The 27,179-nt window shown below is 39.6% G+C and overlaps 1 protein-coding gene across 3 annotated transcripts in view; it reads left to right on the top strand.

Annotated features, from left to right (window-relative positions):
• SPOCK3 (SPARC (osteonectin), cwcv and kazal like domains proteoglycan 3) overlaps positions 1 to 27,179 on the top strand; it is a 433,554-nt gene that overhangs the window by 168,099 nt on the left and 238,276 nt on the right. For all 3 annotated transcript variants that reach the window (XM_036854214.1, XM_036854215.1, XM_036854213.1), the window contains one exon: positions 8,609 to 8,723. In XM_036854214.1, coding sequence (XP_036710109.1) covers positions 8,609 to 8,723 — 115 coding nt within the window. The remainder of the gene's footprint in view (positions 1 to 8,608; positions 8,724 to 27,179) is intronic.

Below are 27,179 nucleotides of genomic sequence, written 5' to 3'. Positions count from 1 at the left end.
CCAGTTTCTTCCATTTATAGATGAAGACATTGGGTATAGAATAGTTAGGGGACATAATCAGGAACTGTAGGTAAACATTATTTCATAAGACAAGCTGTTGTTGTATTTTTAGGGACTTTTCCCTATGATTCTGTTTCAGGCAACCCTTTAGTAAATGTGAACCAAATCATAGGTATGTTTAGCTCTAATATTGGAAAGAAAATCCCAGATATAAACCTTTATGATGGAGATTAAATGTCATCATCTTTATATATGAAATAATAGATTTGAAAATGGAAACCAGTAAAAATAATGAGTTTTACACATAACCAAGTTTTCTGGAATGCATCTACTTTATAATAGAAACACTATTAGCATTTATCACTTTAAGAGTCAATATGATGTATTGACAAAGAAAAAGAATGATAAAGAACTGAAGAGAATGGTGTTGAAAATCTTCATCAGTCTTTGACTAGAGCAGAACAACTCTAGGAAGAGATTCTGCCTTGTGGTGGCTCCTGGAGTTTTCATTAACTTTGATTGATCAATGCAGTAGTCAGTTGCATTTAATACACCTTTATAAGATAGGATATTACTGAAATAAACACTCTTATATTTGATATATATTTATTACAAAATAATCAAGCCATCGCATCTGAATCTGCGAGTTGTGTAGACCTCCACATGTACTGTTTGTAGTGGGGACACCAAGTTAGAGTGTGTGGATTTTATGTAACTGAAGTGATCGTAAGGTTTCAAACTAAGAAAGTCACTGCAAAGACTTGAGGCTACATTTAATCACATTTAGCACCATAAAATTGGCTGTCAAAAGTCTAATTAACTCTCAGGCATTAGTCTTGTTTTCCACGCTGCTCACTTGCACAGCCTTTCATTATAACATCTGGCAAGGTTTAAAAAATTCCCTAGAAGACCACTTCTTCCTTTAGTTTCACAGCGTAGAGTTATAGTGAAGTGAACTATTGTTAGAAAAGCAACAAAAGCATATTTGATGCTTCGTAACTGAACCATGAGGAAGGTTTTTAATCTCATTTTTGGGTTGCAGGTTACTTCATTTTTTGTAAAAGCATCCAATTAAGCTTAAAGAGACAGGTTCCCGAGTGAATGCTGATACGTATGTTGATTTTACTGTTTAGTGATGTTGACATTTTCCCAAAATTAAAACCCAACTCTCAGTGGCACAGTTCACCTGCTCTTAAATCATGATGAATATCCAACTGAGTCTTTGTTTTCTTGGTTTTATTCCAACTGCTAAAGAGTTCTCTTATCACCTAAATATGCTTTATGTTAAAAATTGAAATTCAGAAGAAGGGTGCATTTGCTTAGATGTTCGCTAGACTAGCTGGAGATAAACATTCCAAAGCACAAAATTTTGATGATAACAAAATATTATAATGTTCAGGAGGTAAAGAATGATCGCCTACATGGACGGCGAGCAGACGTACTAGTTAGTGGCATCTGATGGCAGAAGAACATGAAATAATATCTTCATTGTGGTAAAGAAAAAATAATTATCAAATAAAGTTCCAGACACAGCTAAATTATCCTTTAAGAGGGATTGAAAACTAAAGATACATTCACAAAAATAAATAAATATCCAAGGCAGAGCACAAATTGTGCTTGTTGAAACAATCACAGAAGGATGTGCTTCAACAAATAGAAGGAAATCATACAAGAAAACCCAAAAGGAAGAGTGAATTGCAAGAAGTAATGATGGGCATAAATTGGTAGAGTTGATCATTTTAGATGAGCTATGTCAGTAAAAATAATAATAATAGAAATAATGACTAATTTGCAGGGGTGGGGTGGTAACGTGTGGTGTAACTAATAGAAAATGGTGAGGAAACTGAATGTCAAAGATTTGATGCTAATGTGTTCGAAGGTCCTAGTTCCCTTCAGAAGGAGGACAAACTACTTACTCTATGGGTATTCTTAACAGTGATGCCGGCTGTGCATGTAAACATCTAAAGGAAACAACTAAAGAGATGTCATAATGTCTAAACTAGCAGGAAGGACAAAGGTACTCAATGAATAAAATACGACCAATACACTATGAGGCAGGAAAGGGGAAAGAAAAGCAAAGGAAAAAGAACACTGCAAAATAGAAAGCACAAAATAACGTGATAGAAAAGAGTCCAATTATATAAAAAAAAATTACAATAGGTAAAACAGAAAAAGTGATAAATTGTTTTAGGTTGGGCTTCTGAATCCACCTAAGGGTTTTGAAAGCTGCCTTTAAAATATAAAAATTAAGAATTGAAAAATAAAGGGATTGGAGGAAAAGTTCACCAGGAAAATACAAATCAGAAGAAGAAAAGCAGTTACAGCAATATTAATGTCGGACAGGATCTACATAGTGGAAGGGAGGAGCAGGAAGTTTCTTCAGTGGATTCAGGTTGCTGCCTCAACACACCTGTTCAAACCAGGCGTTGCCTGAGCCCCTGAAACCATTTCTGCTCTGCCCTGTGGTCACCCTTGGCCCCGTGCCCATCTTCCTCATCCCTTCTCTACTGGACGTTTTGTTAGTTTCCCTGTTGATCACGTATTGTTCAGAGCATCTGCAGATTCTTGTGTGTGACAAACCTCATTACACCACTCCCCAGCTCAAAATCCCTTGACCACGTAGCATTACTGACAAGGTGAAACTCCAGTGGGTCAGAAGCTTCCATCTTCGTCTCCAGTGTTTTTCCACACTACTTGCTGGTATCACCCACATTTGCATTTCACTGGTCCTGAACTACCTGTCACTCCCTGAATAGGGAACCCTCTCACCATTATATAATCCCTTCATCTGCGTGTGTGTGTGTGTGTGTGTGTGTGTGTGTTACCACAAAGCTAAATACACACACACACATGTATATAATTTACACCCAACAGTGTATTCTACTTACCTATTTATTCGTCTCTCTTCCAGTAAAAGGGTTGAGTCTGTGGGGAACACGTAGGGTATGTGGTGTCATGTGTGCTGTAATGCAATAATCCACTTCAGGAGCAGAATGAAAAGAACGAAATTTTGCTATTTGCAGTAACATGGATAAGTCAGACAAAGAAAGACTTATATGTGGAAACTAAAAAATACCACAAACTAGTTAATATAACAAAAAAGAGACAGACTCACGGATACAGAGAACAAACTAGTAGTTACTAGTGGGCAGGGGAGTAAGAGGTACAAACTATTAGGTATAAACTAGGTTACAAGTATATATTGTACAACACAGGGAATATAGCCAGTATTTTATGATAATTATAAATGGAGAGTAACCTTTAAAAATCGTGAATCACTATGTTGTACACTTGTAACTTATATAATATAAATCAACTATACTTCAGCAATAAAAGGAGAAAAAAATGATATCAGTTAAGTCCTCAGGTTAGTTCATATCAATGAGAAAGATTATTGAATTATTAGATTATTATTATTAGATTAGTAGATGAAGAAAAGAACATAACCAAGTGAATTGAATGCACTAGCTGAAATCTTCCTAGGTGTGGTTTTACTGGGTGATTGAGAGAAAGTTAAAAACACTAATGCAGGATAGAATAGGATTAGGTAATTTGAAAACGATGGAAAGAGTGGAGCGCAGCGGGGGGAGGAGATGGTTTTATCCAGCCTCTAAGATACAGGGTTGGTTCTGATCCATGGGCTTCAGCCAAGAGGAAGATGGTTGTGTTATTGTTGTGATTTCAAGAATGAAATCTCAGGCATCTGTATTTATAGCCTGTGATGTTTTATAGTTGTAAGCTGCCAACAATGTGAGTTCTACTCAAAAGTACAGATGGTTAAAATCCCATGCACAGAAAGTGTCTTTTTCTTGTTGCAGATTCTCCGTACGGGCTTCCTCTTGTTCACTTTCTGTTATATTTTCCGTCTCTTGACAAATGCTCTTGCTCTTTTATTTGATCATTTATGTAAAGTTTTATGCCAAACTTGCATTAAATTCTTTTTCATGTGCTGTATTTGTTCTGATAATTTCCTTCTCACTCTACATCACATTTTGAGTTCTGATCTATCTTATTAAATAGATGTAACATAAGAGGGTCATGGAACTTTTGAAAATTACCTAATGTGGGCTGTATAAAGTAAAGAAAACTGAAAGAAATAACTAACTATAACTATTAATAGTCTTCATTCTAGGGCTTCCCTGGTGGCGCAGTGGTTGAGAATCTGCCTGCCAATGCAGGGGACATGGGTTTGAGCCCTGGTCTGGGAAGATCCCACATGCCGCGGAGCAACTGGGTCCTGTGAGCCACAACTACTGAGCCTGCGCGTCTGGAGCCTGTGCTCCGCAACAAGAGAGGCCGCGATAGTGAAAGGCCTGCGCACCACGATGAAGAGTGGCCCCCGCTTGCCGCAACTAGAGAAAGCCCTCGCACAGAAACGAAGACCCAACACAGCCAAAAATAAAATAATAAAATTAAATAATAATAAATTTTAAAAAATAGTCTTCATTCAACGTACAATTAGATTAGATTAACCATGATAGTTTTATATGTACTATATAGTGTTTTATTTCAAAGTGGAAACACTCCTTTTTTAGAATGATGTCCTAGATTAACTATATCAACAATGAGTATATGACATGTATGTATACAAGGCACACTTGTAGGTGCAATGTCATTGTTTAGTTGTTAGACAGAATTCTTTAATTTTAATCAATATTTAAAAGCCATATTAATAATTAAAAATCAAAATAGACTAAGGACTAGAAATAGCTCAAGACATTTTTAATGTCTACTAAGTTATTGTATGTTTTTCTTTTATGTTGTCCAGCAAGAAATCATATGATTCCAAGGTATAATAGTTTTTTAATTAGTGACAGTTTAAACTGTGACATTATAATGAGCATGTTCCAGAAATTTGCATTTTCATACTGAACAAAGAATGCTTAACGTTTTATAGGGAATAAAATAATATAGTTTATCTTAATTTTTGATACTACTTAGAAATTAAGAGAAAATATAATTGAGCTAATCATTGCTTGTCAGAAAGTATTTTGCTTAGACTGGAGGAAATGGGAGATTTGTGTTGCAAATACATGTGTTTAATGTCTTGACCATTTTATTGGATTGCCCAAAAAGTTCATTCGGGTTTTTCCGTAAGATCCTTTTGGCCAACCCAACATCATGCTGTGTCTGTTAGGGAGTATTTTATCAACTATATGTGTTCATAGTCTTTATTTTAAACTTCATGTTTGTTTGAAATCTCAAATAAGAGTTTTACACAGATATACTTTGTATTTTTTTTTTTAATAAATTTATTTTATTTATTTATTTTTGGCTGCGTTGGGTCTTCGTTGTGGTGCAGGGGCTTCTCATTGTGGTAGCTTCTCTTGTTGCAGAGCACGGGCTCCAAGTGCACGGGCCTCAGTAGTTGCGGCTCACGGGCTGTAGAGCGCAGGCTCGGTAGTTGTGGTACACAGGCTCAGTTGCTCCGCGGCATGTGGGATCTTCCCAGACCAGGGCTCGAACCCGCATCCCCTGCACTGGCAGGCGGGTTCTTAACCATTGCGCCACCAGGGAAGCCCTAGACTTTGTATTTTTAAAGGAAGAAAATATGTGTCTATCTATATCTGTCTGTATACAATATATATACACATATATCAGTTTATATGCATATTTTATTGAATTCATTGATTGTCAAAATGAACTCGTTTATTTAGGTTATTGACTAAATATGCCTAAGATTTGACATATTCGTAAAACTAAGTTCGATTCATACACCAGATATTAGCTCTAGTTTACCTACGTTTGTCTACAAAAGACTGGCTCAAATCTACATTTCATATCCAGTGAAAAGCCCAGGGTCCTCCCAAATACTTATTAATATTCCAAATTCACATTCTTCTGGTCACCCTGGCTTTATTCTTCTACATGCACTGGAGTTTTATTTTCAGCTTGCTATCTTTCATGGATTCTTTCTCTCAACTTTGACCTGTACCCAAACTGGACACTCAGGCTTTTCCTTATCTATACCAACTCCCTCTCTGGCCTACCCCCCATAATAAATCACAACAAAATATCACTAACCGTCACCAATAGAGATCACCAATAGCTGTATTATTTACACTAGAGAAAAGGTGTCAACAACACAACGCCTATCAACTAGTGAATGGATAAATAAATGTAGAATAGCCATGCAGTGGAATATTATTCAGCAACATAAAAGAATGAAGTAAGGATGCAGCTATAACATGGTTGGACCTTGAAAACATTGTTCTAAATGAAGGAAACCACTCAGAAAAGACCACGTATTATATGATTCCATTTGTATGAAATCTATAGAGACAGAAAATCGATTAGTGAGTGCCCACTGTAGGTAGTTGTCATAGGTTGGGAGAATAAGGGTGATAAGGGTATGGCTGTTTTTTTGAGGTGATAATACTATTCTAAAATTGATTAATAGTTTTACAAATATGAATATACTGAAAAACCATTGAATTAACTTTTATTAAAATATAATTGACTTACAGTATTATATTCGTTTCAGGTGTACAACATAGTGCTTCAGTATTTCTGTACATTGTAAAATGAGCACCTCAGTAAGTCTAGTTACCATATGTCACTGTACAAAGTTATTACAATACTGTCGAGTCTATTTCCTACAAGATTCCTTACATCCTGTGCCTTATTTACTTTGTATCTAGACGTTTGTACCTCATTTCATGTTTTCCACTCATCCCCTCACACCCCCTCCCCTCTGGCAACCACCAGCTTATTCTCTGTATCTATAAGCCTATTTCTGTTTTCTTATGTTTGTTCATTTGTTTTGTTTTTTAGATTCCACGTAGAAGTGTAATCATGCAGTATTTATCTTTCTCCATCTGACTTATTTCACTGAGCATAATAACCCTCCAGGTCCATCCATGTTGCTGCAAATGGCATTATTTCATTCTTTTTTATGGCTGAGTAATATTCCATTGTATATATATACCACATCTTCTTTATCCATTCATCTGTCGATGGACACTTAGGTGGCTTCCATGTCTTGGCTATTGTAAATACTGCTGCAGTGAACACAGGGTGGCATAGATCTATTCAAATTTGTGTTTTTGTTTTCTTTGGATAAATACCCAGGAGTGGGATTGCTGGATCATAGGGTAGTTCTATTTTTAGTTTTTTGAGAAACCTCCATACTGTTTTCCACAGTGGCTGCACCACTTTACATTCCCACCAACAGGGCACAAGGGTTCCCTTTTCTCCACATGCTCTACGCAGTACTTGTTTTTTATTGCCTTTTTGATAACAGCCATTCTGACAGGGGTGGGTGAGGTGATATCTCATTGTGGTTTTGATTTACGTTTCCCTGATGATTATTGATGCTGAGCATCTTTTCACATGCCTGTTGACATCTGTATGTCTTCTTTGGAAAACGTCTGTTCAGGTCTTCTGCCTAACTTTTAATTGGGTTGTTTGGGTTTTTTTTTTAATTTTTTTTTTTAAATTTATTTATTTTTGGCTGTGTTGGGTCTTCGTTTCTGTGCGAGGGCTTTCTCTAGTTGCGGCGAGTGGGGGCCACTCTTCATCGCGGTGCGCGGGCCTCTCGCTGTCGCGGCCTCTCTTGTTGCGGAGCACAGGCTCCAGACGCGCAGGCTCAGTAGTTGTGGCTCATGGGCTTAGTTGCTCCGCGGCATGTGGGATCTTCCCAGACCAGGGCTCTAACCCGTGTCCCCTGCACTAGCAGGCAGATTCTCAACCACTGCGCCACCAGGGAAGCCCAGGTTGTTTGTTTTTGATGCTGAGTTGAGTGAGGACCCCTGGGCTGGGGAGACCCATGAGGGGCTCACATCCCTTGCTCCTTGGGGAGAACCTCTGCAGTTTTGATTATCTTCCTGTTTGTGGGTTGCCGACACAGGGGTGTGGGTCTTGACTATACTGCAGATTTTAAAATTTAAAAGAATGTATCATATAAATCGTATAGTATGTGAGTTACACTGCAGTAAAACTGATATTTAAAAACAAAAAAAACCACAGCAACAAACTACACAGTTTTGTGCTGGCAGCCACCAAGATAGAGGTTTTTTTCTGGAGATACAGTAGTTCAGATGTCAGGCACAAACAGTTTAAAAATGAAAATGCAGCTCATTTCCTACCATGATGCACTCAGGCAGCCCCGCATACAGCTGTAGACTTTTCTTGGAGATCCCAAGACCCTAATGTTGACTGACACCCTTTTGGGTTTCAGCCTTTTTTTTCTACCCACCTGCATCCATCCAGGAAAAGCGGAAGTATAATTTATAATTCTTCACTGATACAAATATTGCAGCAACACACCCTACCTTCATTTCTCCACCTTGAATGCTTAGAAGGCAGTAGCGACTACAGAGAGTTTTGGTCGTCAAGTTTCTGTTTTGATCACACATTGTCTGATCACAGGGATTTGTGCATTTCAGCTTCTGAACAGAATGGATGAGACTAAACTACAAATCTCTATTGACTCTGTGTTACGTGAGTGGAAACAAAAGTACCTCTTAATAGAGGAAGAACGTGAACAAAATTTACAGCTGAACGCTCTGTAAATTCCCTGATCAAATTGTGTTTGATGAGATTAGAACCTCCATTGTACAGAAACTTATTTTAATGTTTTCTGTGCAATCTCTTTCTTTTTTTTTAGCTCTAGACCCAACTAAAGACCCGTGCTTAAGGCTGAAATGTAGTCGCCACGAAGTGTGCATTATTCAAGGTTCTCAGACCGCAGTCTGCGTTGGTCAGCGGAGACTCACGCACAGGTAACCTCGTAACTCATTCCCACTGACTGAATGGTTTTGTACCAGGAGTTACTGCAGAGTGTAAATGTTTGGCAACATCTGCTAAGCTTTGATCCAGAGTTTACTGAAACAGTTGCAAAACCTTGGCTAATACAATCATGATTCACTTGGGTTAAACATTGTTATCAGTCAGAATTACTCTAGATTATAGAATTTAGGCATATACTGTTAGAGAAAGAGGATTTTGTGAAGATTGTGTTAGAGGGCTATATCTGCATACTTATACTTTTTTCAAGTTTAAGGAAAGTACAGTTTGGCTATCTTCTAAGTATTTCTGCATATGCCAACCCAAAAGTCCTGTATCCCTCAGGGGAGAGTTAGGAACAAAGTTAATAGGAAAAAAAGTGAATGATTGATGTTTATTAAAAAAAAAAGATGAAAAGTCACAAATAGAGGTCTGGGTGTTCAAGGAAGCACTGGTACTGCTGCAGCCCTGGGGTCTGTTCCCTGAAGGCTGACACAAAATCCCAAGAGGAGAAGAGAGTGTTTAAATATCTTACGTGAGGGTCAGGACTGCTTCTGTAAGGTAGGCTGCATGTGGAGAAGTGTCAGTAATTTAGAAACAGGATGTGGAGTTTGGTGCTGCGTCAGGATGGGAACATGGCACGACCCACAAAGTGCACATCACTGGGTAGCTGACTGAGGCGGCAGGTGTGCCCACTCCCTCTATTACTCTAAAAGGAATTCTCTTTACGAGAACGCTCTCTTCTGTGATAGTGGCTGTGATTCATGTTTTGTTTTTACATCAAATGAGCAAGAGAATTTCGCTATTTCAGGGGTGTTCAGAGACAAATTGGTTTTTGACTTTAGTGTACTGACATCTAAATTGTGTTAGTCAAACACGCCAGCTGACCGAGAATAAGAACATCAGAGAGTGATAATGTAAGTAGCAGTTCTAGGAAACAGCCAGCATTTAAGTTTCTTTGATGTTCCTTATTTACAGGAAAGCACTTACACATTAAGCCCCTTATTCCGTGCTGAGTAGATTAGCGGGGGTCTTTGTTCCCTTTGCCCAGGCGGTGATGGCTGAACCCAAATACTGGGGCAGGTCAGTGTAGCCGAGATAGAGTTTTGGGAATGAGTTCACTTGGGACAGAGAATTGTGCCATATCAGTAACTTCCTCATGGAAGTGATAGAGGGATGGGGAGAGAGAAGCACAGCACGGGGCCGGGAAGTGTAGGAGCCCCCCAGGAAAGAGCATTTCCTGAAGTCAGCGCACTCTGGGTGCCGGGGAGTTACAGGGGGGTGAAGCATTTATCAGGTATTTACCCCCAGACAATCATGACCTCTCTGTCAGTTTTATAGGAGGACAGCACAACTTTGAGCCAGAAGTTTAGTTTTCTCCGTATTTCCCTAGAATTCCAAACAGTTTCTGAATCTCTTGGAATTCCTATTAATTAGTCATCAAACATTTAAAATATTAGTATGGAAACATACATGTAGGGGTGTGGGAGAGGCGATTTCTGCTTGAGAAATCAGGAGGAGGATGGTGTGGAAATGAATCCCTGAGTTGCAGAGAGTTCATCGCTTCATTTCATAGAAAAGCAAAACTGTTTCATCGCACGTTTCCGAGACCCCGGGGAGGTTTCCATGCACTCACATTTAACACCTTGGGAAAGGCTCTTCTGCCGTCTCACCCCAGCTCCCTGAACCCCAGGAGGAGAGCAAGTGAAGACTTCCCAGTTAATAGCATGTCTGGGGCAGAGATGGTCTCCTGACGACCGCTGACCAATGAGCTGGGAGACGCTGAAGTAACTGACGTCACAGAGCCAGGGAGTTTCGGGGCATCCATTCCTGTTCACTGACACCTGTGTCAGTGCTTTTTACCAATGTGCATCTCACTGCTCCTCTGACTTACTGTGAACAGACTTAACTACAGACAAAAAGAAACTTCCTTAACCTGGTAAAGACTCTCAGAGGCCAAGAGCTACGTTTGAGCGTAAGCAGGTGGAGCGTCCTGAGTCAGGACCACGGCCAGCTCTGCTTGGGCTGCAGTGGGGGGCTGAGTGAGGGCTGAGCTTTGAGGAGGTGGGCATCGCGGAATGTTTTTGTAAATAGTGTTTAGTCCACTTCTGTTTCCGATAGAGACTTTAAAAATGGCACTCAGTACACACTATAGTCGATAAATAAAAAACTAGTTTCCGAAGAAATAAACTTAATATTTGACGTGCTTTGAGGATGTCAGCACATAGGGAACGTTTACACAGCACTTAGGGAAGGAGGGCCGCCATGCAGTGTGATTAGTAATGTAAATAATCGACTAATATAAGTAACGTAGAGCTTACATTGGGGGATTGTGTGCGTTTTGGGGGGGCGAGGCATGGAAACAGAGAGAAGGGGCTTAATTAATCAATTTCGGCCATTTTCATTGCCACTGTTTTTCATTTATAGGAACAGCTTATAGTTTCTTTCCTCGATCTCATGTAAGAGAAAAATGAATCCTTGCCTTATTTCAAAGAGTTCTTCCTAAGCTCCTCCCCCAATTAGATAGCACACGCTTGTCCCTGTTACCTTAGTGCCCTGGACTTCTCATCCTGTGACACCCATCATCTAACACCATCTCCTCAATTGACTGGATATTTCCTGAAAGTGGGTTTGTGTCTTATTCACCACTTTAGACTCAGAACCTGGCATACTTACTGGCTAGCGTATATGTTTGTTGAAGAGTGTATTAAAATACCTGTTATTTATAAAACATTTAGAGGAAAAAATGAGTAGTTTGATCAATTGAATTGGTTAGTCTAGATAACCTCAGTCTAAAAGTTGTTTTCTGTGCTTATTTGTAGAAGGTGGTCTGGGAAGGGCGTAGAAGTCAATCAACAAATGTTTTAAAGTAAATGTATTGAATGATTGAAACAAATAAGTTATTGCCAGAAAAAAAGGGTGAGGAAGATATGAAATTGTGAGGGAGAGATTAGTCCATAACTGTTTGAAGAAACTGGTAGGTACTCGCCTCAGATTTGCAAATACCTCAGATAATTGGTAAATATTTCCTTCCTTAGTGCTTTCAATAACATTAATTGTCTTCTGACCAGAGAAACAGCCTGCTTCCAAAGCTCACTCTGTGCTTCACGCTGGCTTTGCAGACGTAGAGCGTTGTGTCAACTTCCAAATATGTCGTGTTTAACGTCATGTGTTTGGATGTTTGTCTCCTGATGGCTTTTTCTGTGAAGAATTGGCCTCAGACAAGCATGAAGCCTGTGTTCTTGTGCTGCTTTCTGTTACTCTTCTCGTTTCCATCACTGTGAAACCAAATAGTTTTATGAACAGTGAGAAAGAACATGGACTGCAACATATTTTCCACGATGGCAACGTAGCCAGTTGTGTAGGGGTTTGATACGAAGTGTGTGCTGGCTTCCCAGGTATGGCTCTGATCCCCTGTTTCACATTGTTACGCTGGGGAAAAGCTCCCAGTATGCTGATAGCTAAGGGTTTTGTTCCATAGTGTTTGTGTGCTGTGAACAGGGGTCCAGGGTTTGCATATTGTGAGCAGAGCCCAGGGTTTTTGCTCCTTTGCTGCCTGTACAGCTGCCGGTAATTAGCACTATTTCTAGATCAGTGTTTTGGGCTTCAATCGATGCTGCTGGTATTTTTTTTAAAAAAAAGGGTTTGGCAAAATAAGCAAGGAGGAAGGTTGAAGAAGTTGTTATAGGACAGAACCAGCCCTGTTAATTTCTGCTTCATTTACACCAAAGGTTGAAAATAAAATCAATAAGGAAATGCTTTTGGCCTTCTAAGAAGGCATTAAATCAAAGAATGATGAAGCTAGTTTAAAATGCTCCTTATCAAAAATAGATATCAAAAGAGAGTGAATCCTAAAGCTCCTCTATTTTAACTATATACTTTTGGAATTCATAGTTTTAATGACCTTATTTAAAAGATGATCTAATTTCTTTGGGTAATTATTAAATGCATGGCTATGGTATTTACATTTCCATTGCTATACTGTTGAGATATTTATGATGGGAGGATTCAATCTCAAGGTGTAAGTTTAGCAGAGTCCCAAAAATATTTAAACTGAATTGAACTTACCATAACTATTTTGAAGTAATGACCCTCTATGGTATCAATATCAATAACAATATCATACACTGATATTGTTCTTAGGGATAGTGAAATCCAACATTTATTTCAAACTTAATGTGTGCAGAGCTCTTCACTAAGTGCCTTAAATTGATTTAGTTTTTACAACAACCCTAGTGCTTTATACCAAAGATTATTGTGCCCATTATACAGAAACAAAAGCTGAAGCTCAGAGATTCTGGGTATTCTGCCTGAGATTACTCGTATAAACAGATAGAGAGAGAGAGACAGAGGGAGATAGAAATAGGGCAGATTGAAGATTTGAAATCATGTCTACCTTTTTTTATATAAGCATTCCTTTTTTATAATAAATGGACTTTAATTGTGTTCGTGGACAGATGTTTATGTAACTCATGGAGTATCTCCATGAATCTCTTTGGTTAGAATATAGACCGTTTGCAACACCGTTTTTTTAATAGACTTTATTTTTTACAGCAGTTTTCGGTTTACAGCAAAATTGGACAAAAGTTAGAGAATTTCCCACGTGCCCCCTGCCCCACATGTGCACAGCTTTCCACTGTCACCACCCCCATCAGATGCGACATTTGTTACAATTGTAAACCTACGCTGACACGTCAGGGTCCCCCAAAGTCCACAGCTCATATTACTCTTTAATATTAATTGCATTTAAAAAACAGGTCATAGTATTTTGAATACTACAGTGAATTAGTATAACGTTGTTTGATTCCTCTTTTTAAGACACAGATAATAGCTAAACTTCATGGTGTTTCATTTATGTCTGGAACTTTTCTAAAGATATGCATATTATATATAATAAATATATATTTGTCTGTATATGCATGTATATAGTTGCATACAGACATATGTATGCATAACTAATTTAATCTCACAACAGTGATGTGAGGTGAAGTGGGTTACAGTTATTACCTCATTTTATTCGTGGAAAAAGCTGAGACACAGAATTTATAGAATTTGCTCAAGTGATAGATTTGGACACTGAACCTGGCCATTGAGGTTCCAGAATTTATTCTCTTAATTATTATGTCGTCTTTTGAAACATACTATTTAATATTGATAAAGCATTTATATAAACGAGGCATTCTTCTAAGCATTATGGAGATAACTCATTACATCTTAAAACAATCCTACATTCCTTTACGAAAATCTCTGGCTAACGACCGCCTGATATATAGTTTCTCAGCATATTTTAATGCACATCCTTTCTTCCTGAAAATGCAGTTCTTTGGTTCTCCTTTTATTCTGATACCAGCCTCAAGAGCCACTTGGGAATTGCTTAGAAGAAGAAAATTGAATTCGTTAGACTGTCCGTTTAGATCAGTCCACATGATTTGGTCAAGTTTTACTTTAGATGTTCCCCATCACACAAACAGAAATCACATTTCTCAAATATAGAACTAAGTAACATTGACAGTACTTTTAAAGTGCACAGCACTCGCATCATTACTGTGATATTATTTCCTCCTGTTGAAAGTCTGACATCCTCAGGCAGCCCCTTCTGACCTGACCTGGCAGCTTCCCAGCCCTTGGGGCAGGGGGCAGCTCTGTCAGGCAGGGGGCTCTCTGTAGGGATGTTTCAGGACGCACGCCTGAGCCAGACTGCCTGCCTTCACGGTCTCGCCTCCTCTACTTGGCTGTGTGACCTTGGGCAGGTCACTTAACCTCTCTGTGTTTCAGTCTCTTCCTCTGTCAAGAAGGAATGAGAAAACTTGTACTTTCTGATGATGTTTGAAGGATTAATGAGTTAATATACAAAAACAATTAGAACAGTACCTGATCTAAAGTGGGCGGGCATAGTACAGGGGTGAGCTACTGCTACTTTTTCCTAGACATGTTGTGTATTTTGTAATCATAGACTTTCATTATGTCTGAGTTTTTCCCTAGTTAAATGTTCTGCCCATCTCTTCCCTTGTTTTTCTGGCATATTCTCCACTCTGCAGAAGCTTTTAGCGTTAATGGTTAATGGTGTGTAATTTGAAACTAGACTGGCTGGCTTTGAGGTCTGATAGAGGACGACTCTGAACACATTAAACTCCCCAAGACTCAGTTTTCCTGTTTGTAAGACAGACGTGATAATTATGTGATCTATGTTTTTGTGAGAATTAAAGACATCATTTGTGTACAGCTCTTTTCACAGTGTAAGCACTCAGTAAACATTAACGATTGAGAAATCTCAATTCGGCTTTCTCCCACATGCCTCCCAGCCCAAGGAAGAATCAAACTCTCCTTTATGACTGTGTGCATAGCACATTAGAAACACTTTTAATCTCCCTGCATTAGAGTTGTTTGTGTTTGTATTTAATAGGTAAAGGTTGAGTTGCTGTTGTATGTGAGAACATTGAGTGGCTCCCGTCATGAGGGTGGGAGATGAAGATTCCTGTCTACTTCGTGTAAAAGGACGTGTGTGATGTCGCTGTTGAGGGTGGAGAGGATGAGGATGTGGGGAATATGTGAGGACGGCTGCTCAGAGGGAAGAGCCGGGCGTCAGCGCTCCCGAGAGCTGTTAGGTGCTGTGACTTGGACAGCCTTGCTGCCTTCAATGCTTTTTCTGGTTCATGTCGTTTACCGCTGTCTGTTTCCCCATTCCCGGTGAAGAGAGACTTCAGACCAGGAAGCCCAGAGTACACGAGCGGGTCCGCCGTGCGTAGGACCTCCTGGACTTCTTGGCAAAGTCACCTGTGGTGGCCTCGGGCATGTCCTCTGTGTCCTTTCTGAGGGCTGGAAGCCCAGTGGGCAGCCCCGGGCATGGGGAACGGAAGGAGATCGTTTATGCACAAGCCCTTTTCTCTGCCATCCTTTCTGGCTCCCTGACAGTCTCTTATACAAGGAAAAGAGTAAGAATTGGGGAAAAGTGCAATGAAGGAAGATTCAAATATTGCTCGATGAAGTACAGTTTGCAGAATAGACAAGAGAATAGTGAGGCCCTTGGAGAGAGGAAAGACTGGGTAATTCATGAAGAAGGTAAGTTTTAGGGATGTACTTTAGGTGGATCTTAGGATCTCCTAAACCCATGTCCTTTAGTGATGGGGATTAAGAGTCTCAGATTCAAAGTCCAATTACGTTAATTAGATTTCTGAATTATAGGAAGAGAGAATTACACAGGCCAAATAACTGCTTTTTACATTAAACAAATATCCCATCCTTCTGTCTATAAGGAAGTTAAAATTGTCTATTATTCTTATTTTTCTAGATAGACATCTATTTCTATGTTGTCATAATTTACTATTTTGAAGGAACTGGAAAAGAACCATGACTGTTTATTAGTTAAATGTAAAAAAGTAGGAAAATACTATACAAAAATGGTATAATTGACACCAACTTTAACATTTTCCTTGAACTCTTATGAAAACAACATGTGGGAAGGGAACCCCCTTAAAAGATAGAAAAGGCAGTACACAGTGCACGCTCCCTCCCAAGAACCCTCAGTCCACTTCTGCTCTTCCAGAAACTTCCTACACACACAAATCCATACAAACACAATTATCTCCTAATGGGAGTGTTTTATGCATGGTGTTGTGCTTTGTTTTACTAACTTAATATGTTTTTCACATTTGCAACTCAGCATATGCATCTTACTCCTTTGAATGGCCATAAAAATCCATGACATGTATGCACTGCAATTTATTTACCCAATATCTCATTGATGGACACTAGGGTTAGTCCTAGCTGTTCCTCTTATACCGTTACTTACCGCATTCTTTGGCGTGCATCTTGGTGTCCACGTGTGCATATTTTGACCGTAAATTCCTAACAATTGAGTTGCTAAGTCAAAGGGAAAATATATTTAAATCTTGACAGATGTTGCCAAACGCCCCACAAAGAAATTGTATCGGTTTCTCTACTTCAAGCAATATATGCTGGTGCCTGTTTATCACACCCTTGCCAGTACAAAATACTGTTTAAATATTAGTAATTTAGAATTTTCAATTGTTATGATTTATTCTTGACTTTAAATTGGTTTATATAAAATCACATGATCCTATCAATAGATGCAAAAAAAGCATTTGACAAAATCCAACACCCATTCATAATAAAAACTCTCAGTAAACTAGGATTAGAGGTGAACTTTCTCTGCTTTATAAAAAGTATCTACAAAAAACCGACAGCTAACATCATATTCAATGGTGAGAAACTTGAAGTTTGCCCACTAAGATCAGTTACAAAGCAAGGCTCTCCCCTCTCACCAATCCTTTTCAACATCATATGGTAAGTTCTAGTTAATTTGAAAATAACAAAAAGGAAATAAGCATATACATATTGGGAAGGAAGAAATCAAACTGTCTTTGCAGATGAAATGGTCATCTGATACAGAAAATATGAAAGAATTGACAAAAAAAACCCTGCTAGAACTAATAAGCAATCACAGCAAGGCTGAAGGATACAAGGTTAACCTACAAAGGTCATTTCATCTCTATATTCCAGAAATGTACAAGTGGAATTTGACATTAAAAAAAAACAATAACATTTTAACAATTTGGTTAAAGTTCTTCCATGGATTAGAAGAACTGATGTTGTTGATGTGTCCATACACCCAAAGCTATCTATAGATTCAATGCAATCCCTATTGAATTCCAGTGGTGTTTATCACAGAAATAGAAAAAGCAATTCTATAATTTGTATGAAACCAGAAAAGACACCAAATAGTCAAAGCAATTTTGAGAAAAAGAACAAAGCCAGAGGCGTCATGCTTCCTAATTTCAAACTGTACTACAAAGCTATAGTAATTAAAACAGCACGGTACTGACATAAACATGGACATATAGACCAATGGAACAGAACAGAGAGCCCAGTAATGAACCCCTGCATACACAGTCAACTAATATTTGACAAAGGAGTCAAAAACACTCAATGGAGAAAGGACAGTTTCTTCAATAAATGGTTCTGGGGAAACTGGATAACCACATACAGAAAATGATACCGGACCACTTACAAAAATTAACTCAAACTGTATTAATTAAACATAGATCAGATACTGTAGAACTCCAAGAAGAAAACAGGGAAGAAGCTCCTTGAATTGGTCTCAGCAATGATATTTTGCATGTGACACAAAAGGCAAAAGCAATGAAAGCAAAAATGGGACTACACCAACCTAAGAAGCTTCTACACAGGAAAAGAAACCATCAACTAAATGAAAAGGCAACCTACAGAATGGGAGACATATTTGCAAACCACATATCAGATAAGGGGTTGTTATCCAAAATATATAAAGAACTCATACAAGTCAATAACAAAAAACAAACAATCTGATTTAAGAATAGGCAGAGGACCTGTCTAGGCATTTTTTCAAAGAAGACATACAGATGGTCAGTAGACACATAAGATGCTCAGCATCACTAATAATCAGGGAAATGCAAATGAAAACCATAATGAGATAGCAACTCATATCTGTCAGAATATCTGTTATCAAAGAGACAACAAATAACAAGTGTTGGTGATGATGTGGAGAAAAGGGAACCCTCGTACACCGTTGGTGAGAATGTAAACTGGTCCAGCCACTGTGGAAAACAGTATGGAGGTTCCTCAAAAAATTAAAAATAGATCTACCATATTATCTTGCAATCCCACTCCTGGGTATGTATCCAAAGGAAATGAAAACAGGAGTTTGAAGAGTTATATATATTTCCATGTTTATTGCAGCATTATTCTCAATAACCAAGATTTGGAAACAACCTAAGTGTCCATCAGTGGATGAATGGATGAAGACATTGTGGCATATATATACACAATGAGATATTATTCAACCATAAGAAAGAAGGAAATCCTGCCATTTGCAACAATATGAAGGGATCTTGTGGGCATTATGCTTATTGAGATAAGCCAGACTGAGAAAGACAAATATTGCATGATATCACTTATATGTGGAATCTAACGAAGTTGAAATCATAGAAACAGAGCATAGAGTGGTGGTTCCCAGGGGCTGGCAGTTGGGAGAACTTGGGGAGATGTTGGTTCAAGGGTGCAAACTTGAAACTAGAAGATGAATGAGTCTTGGAGACTGAATGTACCACTTAGTGATTACTGTCAACAGTACTGTGTTATGTACTTCAAAATTGCTGAAAGACTAGATCTTAAAAATTTTTACCACAAACAAGAAATGATAGTTTCATGATGTATAGAGGTATGAAAGTTTCAGTGGCAATCGTGTTGCAGTATATAAAATGTATCAAATCAATTCATTGTATACCTTGAACTTACACAGTATTATCTATAAGTTATATCTCAGTATAAAGAAAACAGTACCATTAACATTGGTGCCCCCAAAATGAAATACTTAAGGAATAACCTAACAAAATGAGTATAATATGTATATGAGGAAATCTACAAAAGTGTTGAAAGAAATCAAAGAAGAACAAAATAAATAGATATTCCATGTTCATGTGTAAGAAGAATTGATATTGTCAAGATGTCAGTTCTTCCCAACTTGATCTACAGATTCAATTCAATTCCAGTCAAAATCCCAGCAAGTTATTTTGTGGATACGACCAACCGATTATAACTTTATATGGAGAAGCAAAAGACCCAGAATAGCCAACAGGATACTGAAGGAGAAGGACAAAGTAGAAGGCCTGACAGTACCTGATGTCAAGACTTAGAATAAAGCTGCGGTAATCAAGACAGGGTGGTATCAGGGAAAGAATAGACAAATAGATCAGTGGAACAGAATAGAGAGCCCTGTAGTAGACCCACATAAAGGTAGTCAGCTAATCTTTAACAAAGGAGCAAAGATGGTCTTTTCAACAAATGGTGCTGGAACAACTGGACATCCACATGCAAAAAATGAATGTAGACACGGACCTTATATCTTTCACAAAAATAAACTCGTAATGGACCACAGATCTAATGGAAAACACAAAACTATTACATTCCTATAAGATAACAAAGGAGAAACCTAGACGACCTTAGGTACGGCACTGCCTTTTGATATATAACATCAAAGACAATCTATGAAAGAAAAAAAGGATAAGGTGGACTGCATTACAAGTAAAAACTTCTGCAAAAGACAATGTCAAGAGAATGAGAAGACAAGGCACAGACTGAAAAAAAATACTTGGAAAAGACACATCCGATAAAGGACTGTTATCCAAAATATGCAAAGAACTCTTAAAACTCAATAATAACAAAACAAATAACCTGAATTTAAAAATGTACCATAGACCTTAACAGATACCTCACCAAAGAAGATGTATAGATGACAATAAGCAGAAGAAAAGATGCTCCACATCCTACGCCATCAGGGAAATGCAAATTAAAACAACAACGAGATTCCACTCCACACCCGTTAGAATGGTGGAAATTCACAGCACTGGCAGCATTGAAGCCTGGGGAGGATGTGGAGAAACAGGAACTCCCATCCCTGCTGGTGGGAATGCAGATTGGTGCAGCCACTTTGAAACACGGTTTGGCAGTTTCTCACATAAATAAATATATCCTAACCAGGTGTTTCAGCCATCACTCTCCTTGGTATTTACCCAGTTGAGTTGAAAATGTACGTCCACAAAAAAAAACCTGCACACAGGCATGTTTATCGCAGCTCTTTTCACAGTTGCGGAAACATGGAAGCAACCCAGATGTCCTTCGGCAGGTGATGGGTGAATAACGTGGGGGGCATCCAGCCTGTGGACTGTTATTCAGCACTAAAAAGAAATGAGCTATCGAGCCCTGAAAAGATAATGAAGGAATCTGAAATGGATATTATTAAGCCGATATTTAGAAGTCGGTCTAAAAAGATGGCATTCTGTGTGATTCCAGCTATATGACGTTCTGGAAAGGGCAAAAACTATGGAAACAGCATAAAGATCAGTGGTTGCCAGGGGTTGGGGGGGAAGGGGGGAAGGGGGGAAGGGGAGGAGGGATGGATAGGTGGAGTACAGAGGACTTTTAGGGCCGTGAAACTACCCTGTATGACACTATAATGGTGGATACAGGTTATTATTCGTGTGTCCACACCCACAAAGTGTATAACACCAATAGCGAACCCTGATGTAAACCATGGACTTTGTGTGCTGATATAGATTCCTCACCTGTAACAAACGGACCACTAGATGGGGATGTTGATAATGGGGAGGCTGTGCTTGGGGGGAGGGGGAGAGGGTCTACTGGAAGTCTATGCACCTTCTCAATTTTTCTGTGGACCTTAAACTGCTCTAATAAAATAAAGGTGTTGTGTTTTTTTTTAATCTCTTTTCAGTTTCAAGAAGAAATGTGTGTGTGTCTTTAAAAATGGATGGATTGGTGGTTTAATATCAGTCATTCCCTTCCAAGTTGTAACACGGTGAAACATGATACAAACATCGTGGTGAATTAAAGAAATTTGACCGAACCAATAACATTTTTTGGACCTGCAGCTTTTTTTTTTTTCAAACAAGAGGACAGTTTTATTACAAGATAAGAAGGTTTAATAAAAAAGGTTTAGTAAAAAGGTCCCAACACTAGAAAGTATGTGCTAGATATTTAAACAGTAACAAAATGTGCATAATTTACTCATTCTCTATTAATTAGACCTATTATTTTTAAAGCAGTTGGTGTTTGATGGAGAGGTGCTCTGATGAAACTAATTACTGTATTACATGTTTCTCGTTTTGGTAATTTCCTCATCAAATGAATATTTCTTATTCTAAATAGTTCCCTCTTTAAATAATTTTATTTCTTAGCATTTTAGATAATTTAATATGATGATTCTTAATACTGAGATTTCCAGTTCAGCTATGAATTCATTTAATTTTCATTATGATATATTTTTAAAATTATTTATTTATTTATTTATTTATGACTGTGTTGGGTCTTCGTTTCTGTGCGAGGGCTTTCTCTAGTTGCGGCAAGTGGGGGCCACTCTTCATCGCGGTGCGCAGGCCTCTCACTATCGCGGCCTCTCATTGCGGAGCACAGGCTCCAGATGCGCAGGCTCAGTAATTGTGGCTCACGGGCCTAGTTGCTCCGCGGCACGTGGGATCTTCCCAGACCAGGGCTCGAACCCGTGTCCCCTGAATTGGCAGGCAGATTCTCAACCACTGCGCCACCAGGGAAGCCCTCTTTATGATATTTTAAATCTTACACCCGAACTTTCTAGTACCAAGATTTTATTAAAAAATTCAACGTTTTGGGTAAATTACAGCGGAACCTCTTGTTAGCCAAGCGTTGGCAGAGAGACTGTAGTGTTTCTGGGTGAGGCTGGAGCATATTAATTTTTAAACTTTGTAGAAAGCCTTTTTTCTTGTAGCTGACTCATGTAGATAATTAGGGAATGTAGAGTCATGTGCTACTGTATTCAGTGAATGGTTTGTGTTCCTAGATTCCTGATTTATTTTACTTAAATATTTCCTTTAGATTTCTTTAAAATACTTTGAAAACCATTTTCAATGTTCAGCCTATCTATTGTCAAAATATGGAACTCTGTGCTTCCTATTTATTTTCTCTCTTCCCATTGTGATTTTGAATGTGTAAGTTGTATTCACTGATGTTCATCTGTGGGCAGAGACCATGGACCACACAGCAGAGGGGCGCCCTTCCCTTCCGTGGGGTAGACAGTTGCCCGGAAGCGGCTGCCCTGCCAAGTACACAGTTTTCAGCAGCATTTCACACTGGTCCTCTTTGTGAGGTCACGTGAGGAGCTCCTGTGAGTGGACCCAGCTAGAAGTAAGGTCTGTCACATTAGAGACGGTTCAGGAGTGGGCGTGACCGCTTCCTCTCTCATTCCTGCCCAGGGACTAAAGGCAGTCATTCTAAGGCCTTGGGTGTGGTAGACCCACAGGGAATAAGGAACTTGGTACCAGAATCGCCATGTGAAAGGTCATCCAACTAACAAACTTATATTAAGACGCTGACATTTTAAGCTGTGCGGTCGTAGCTAGCATTATCCCAGTGGTAAATGTATTTGAAATCTACTCTCAAGAAAATTTGAGGGTGACATTCATGGTGGAAAATCATAGACGTATGTAGTGGAGTCATGGTCATGACCAAGTTTTACATTTGCTACAAACACAGGATTACAGACAGCTGTCAGAGAGCTGGTCCACTGGGCACCTTCCCTGAGCATGATGTGGTGTCTTGTGCCCTAAGGACCAGCAACCTCCCGGAACGCACATACCCGAATGTGGCGCGTATTTCGTTCCCACTGGAGGCACTTTGCGTACTTCTCACGGATGAAGTTGTAGCATGTGAGACACAGGGACCACTGATTGGAGTTTCCAGATGATTATAAAAAATTACTCCAGACTGTGGGGTCTCAGTAAAGTTAGAGGGATTTTGCCTGTTTTATATTAAAGACACTACATGAGTTGTATTAGTTTAAGTCGTAGGTGCAACACGTAATTATTTATAATGTTTGTGCTTTGATGACAAAGATAAGAAGCTAACACACTTGTGGGAACAGAGTACAGGCCTCATCATTTCTCTGGGGTCCCTTCTTGTTTTAGCATTAGGTCCACTGATATGTGTATAAGGTTTGCAACTAGAAGAAAGAATGATTTTGGATCTGGAAAGTTCTTTAGAGACAACTTAATTCAACCCTGCATTCTAAATATAAGGCAGTGATTTTTATGATTATGGAAATGGTGATGATGTGGGTCGGGTTGAGTATCATAGGAAAAACAATGCCTAAATATTTATTGCTAAGTTTACTAGGAAATCTGTAGGCCCTTTACATGTGTTACTTTATTTGGTAGGTACTGTCTTGTCCTCATTTTACAGGTAAAGACACTGAAACTCAGGTTGTTTACATGAATTACAACGTCCACACAAGCATCCGTGGCCGAGCCAGGAGCTGGGTTTTCGCCTAGTGATGTCTGAGCCCCCAGTTTTCGCTGCCACAGTTGGTACCTGTTGACTCACTTGTGGAGTCACACAGCTATTTATTAATATATTTAAGACTAAAGTCTATTCCTTCTGCATCCAGAGGCTTGTGTGGCTATAAGAATTGATGTCCCCCGAGGGTGTAGACCATACACACATTCTGGGAATTGTTCTGTGAGTTCTGTGGTTGTAAAACGATCTCTTCTTATTAAGCTTCCTGTTTTCCCACCTTCGTTTTGTTCCTTGGGTGAATGCTTCGGCTTCTTCACAGAGAAAGTGGAAGCCATCCTTGTGTTCCCTCTGATGCTCTGTTTACTAACTTGCTGAGTTATCAGTTTAACTAACAGGTGTGAAACACCTGGTCAGTCTGCCACATAATCACTGCGATTGTCACTGTTACTATTATTATCAGCAGAGCCCTCATCATTCTCTCTTGTAAACTCCAGTCCCTCATCTTGGGTTCTAGACTCATCCCATCTCTGTAATCCTTGCTCTAATAATTATTGCTCAGTGCAGTATCTTAAGCCTTTCTCTATCTGTTTACTTATTTACTTGAGTATATAAACAAATTTAAGTTTCTACAAGGATTAAAAAAAGCAAGCATAGGGACTTCCCTGGTGGTCCAGTGGTTAGGACTTGGCGCTTTCACTGCTGAAAGTTCGGGTTCAATCCCTAGTCGGGGAACTAAGATCCTGCAAGCCACGTGGTGCGGCGGAAAAAAAAAAACAAGCAAGCGCACAAAAGCTCCACACTGCCTCTTTACCTGTGGTCCCCTTCTAAGGCTTACAGGCAATTCTACTGCCGTTTGCTGGCAAATCTCTTAGAAGAATTTCATTTTTATTTCTTTGCTTCTCATTTGATTATCCACATACTGCACATGATTATTAAGCATTCCTACAAGTTGCCTTTCCATAAATGGAGAATTTTGCCTTACTTTAACTTACAATTACTTTACTTAACTTAAAATTTTTATGCAGCTCAGGCAATGAAGCTACTTTCCTGTAGGACACTGGTAACTTCCATGTCACCAAATTCATCATTTATTGTTTTGTTCTTATCTCTTTTGAGCTTTCTGTGTCCATTTATTAATTCATTCTTCATTGAACACACATATTGGGCATCCCTCATGAGCTGATCACTCATGGGGGCACTTGAATTACAGTGTATTTCGGGCAAAGAAAGCCGCAAATTTTGTCCCTTTCACATTTTGGAATGAAAGGCAGAAAATAAAGAAATAACACAATACTCAGATAATGTCAGGTTGTGACAGATGAAAAGGTAAAATAGAGCCGACTAAAGGGAGGTACAGGGGGTAGGGGGCAGCCCTCTCAGGATAGATGATTAAAAATTACCCGATGAAATCAGTCACTTTCAGGTATCAGGGAAGAGTGATCCAGGCACGGAGAACAGAGAGTGAGAAGACCTGTGGCAAAAGCAACCTCGGCATGTACCCCAAAGCCAGAACCAAGGCAGGAGTGTCTACAAGGGAGGTGAGACGCCAGGTCTGAGGGGAGCTTGTAGCTCTTACGGTGCTTCTAGATCACGTAAGGGTCCTGGCTTTTATCCTAAGGGTAGCGGGCGGCCACAGGAGGGCTTTGGTGGAGAGAGGGATGAGAGATGAATCTCCTGTCCCAGGGGCTCCCGCAGGTGCCTTGAGGAGGCAGGCTGACAGTCCAGGCTCAGGGTCAGCCGGTGATCTCGTCTCGTAACCTCGGGGTGGGGGAGGGGGGAGGGGGGCGGAGCTGGGGCACGGGGGACGGTAGGGGGGACGGAGTGCACCTGGAAGGTGAGCCCGATCGGCCTTTGGATGACTTGGATGGCTTGTTTGAGGACATGTGGAAGAAGCTTGTGAATTTGTGATAAGTGACTACATATAGCCATTCCCATGTAAAATCCACAGAACCGTGGCCTTTGTTCCCCGACCCAGATACATCCTATTATTTCTCTCCCGGAAGGTGAGAGCCCCTTTCACGGGCTGCTGTAGTCTCCCCACTGCGGTGTGTCGCAGTGATCGGGAATCGGGAGCCTGCTTTTGTGATGACACACGTCACATCACAGGATTCACGCACGGCTCCTGTATCCACGTGCTTTAAACTTACCAGCAGGGAAGGCAGCTTGGAAGCATCAGAGCCTGGTCCTGGGGAGGCCCGGATCCCCACGCCGATCACCAAGGCTGGGCTGGCGGGTCCCCGGAGGCCACCAGTAACGCGTGCTCCTGCTGCCGGGCTGCCTGCGTTACTACTGGGAGCCCCGTGGAAGTCACCTGGAAGGAAGGGTTGGGACTGCCTATGAGCAAAGGACCTGTGGGAAATCAGAGAAAAATTCTTGAACAAGTGAACGTGGTGAAAACTTGACTTTGAGGTGTTTTGCTTCCCGGCATGTTACTTTGGTTTGGAGTCAGTGAGGATCAAAGACAAAAACAGTTTAAGGAATTTGGGAAACTTGGAAGAGTTCATTTTGAAGTGGAATCATTTTACTTGCAGATTCTCTCTGTGTTTCAAAATTCCATATATTTTAATGGACTATTATAGAGGAAAGGGGAACAGTATGGCAGACTTCCAGAGCTCAGGGCTATAACGTCAGCTGAACCCTCATCCATTCCTTTTGCACAAATGTAGCAAACCAACATAGAAATTTTGATATCCTGGTGTTGGTGAGATTAAAAGTTTCTTTTGAGAGATGAGGTATCGCCTTTTCCCATTTAGCTTCACAGAATAAATAACTCTCATTCCATGAATTGGTCTCTATATTTTTTAATGTGAAAATAAAATTTGTCTACCTTTTCACCTGATTATATAATTCTAGTGTTAACCTGAATGCCAGAAAATGTGGTGCATTTTGGTTATTTTATATTTACAGCCCATACTGAAACTTCAGAGCTCTTAGAATGGTTTCCACGGATTATGATCATTGTAGGTGTTTATCCATTTATGAAATTCTAATACTGAACACATTAAGTCCTGAATGTTTAATGAACACAAAAAAATGAGTATAATTGGCATGTTTTCTGCCAGCAGTTTTTCTTTGTAGGGAGATGTGCAACACGGTGGAATGTGTCATCTCATTTTAATAAGACGGTTTGATGTAACTGCAGTTTCCACTGTTATCTCCGTGTCTTCAGAATAATGGGTCCAGAAGAAGGTGTTACTTGTTGCCAGTTTGCCTGGCCAGGCTGTGTAAATTACAGCAAGCTGATGATCTTTGGGAGCATTTTGAAAGGAAGTTCCTGCTTTGATGCTTGTTCCAATGTTGAATTCTGATTGGGAGGAATTTCTTGGGTCCTTGGTTTCAAACAATCCAAAGCAACCCTGTGATGAAAAAGACTGCAGTCGGTCCATTTCTCTCCAAGTCTCAGCAGTGATTCAAAAACCTAATAAATATAAAGAATGATGACGTTGTCAATTAAAAGAATATTATGCCCTGGGCTTCTCTTCAAGAAGCTCAACTGTCTCATTTTTTGTGTAGACAATCCCCAATCTGTATCTGAGTGGCTTCTAGGTAGCAATTTCCTGTTTTCTTCCAAAATAATATCATCTATCCCGCTTCAGTTTTAAGGACAAGAAGCA

The sequence above is a fragment of the Balaenoptera musculus genome, chromosome 6 (assembly GCF_009873245.2).
Source record: "Balaenoptera musculus isolate JJ_BM4_2016_0621 chromosome 6, mBalMus1.pri.v3, whole genome shotgun sequence".
NCBI lineage: Eukaryota > Metazoa > Chordata > Mammalia > Artiodactyla > Balaenopteridae > Balaenoptera > Balaenoptera musculus.
The sequence above is the reverse complement of the archived record's forward strand: the minus strand, read 5'-3'. Positions and strand labels throughout refer to the sequence as shown.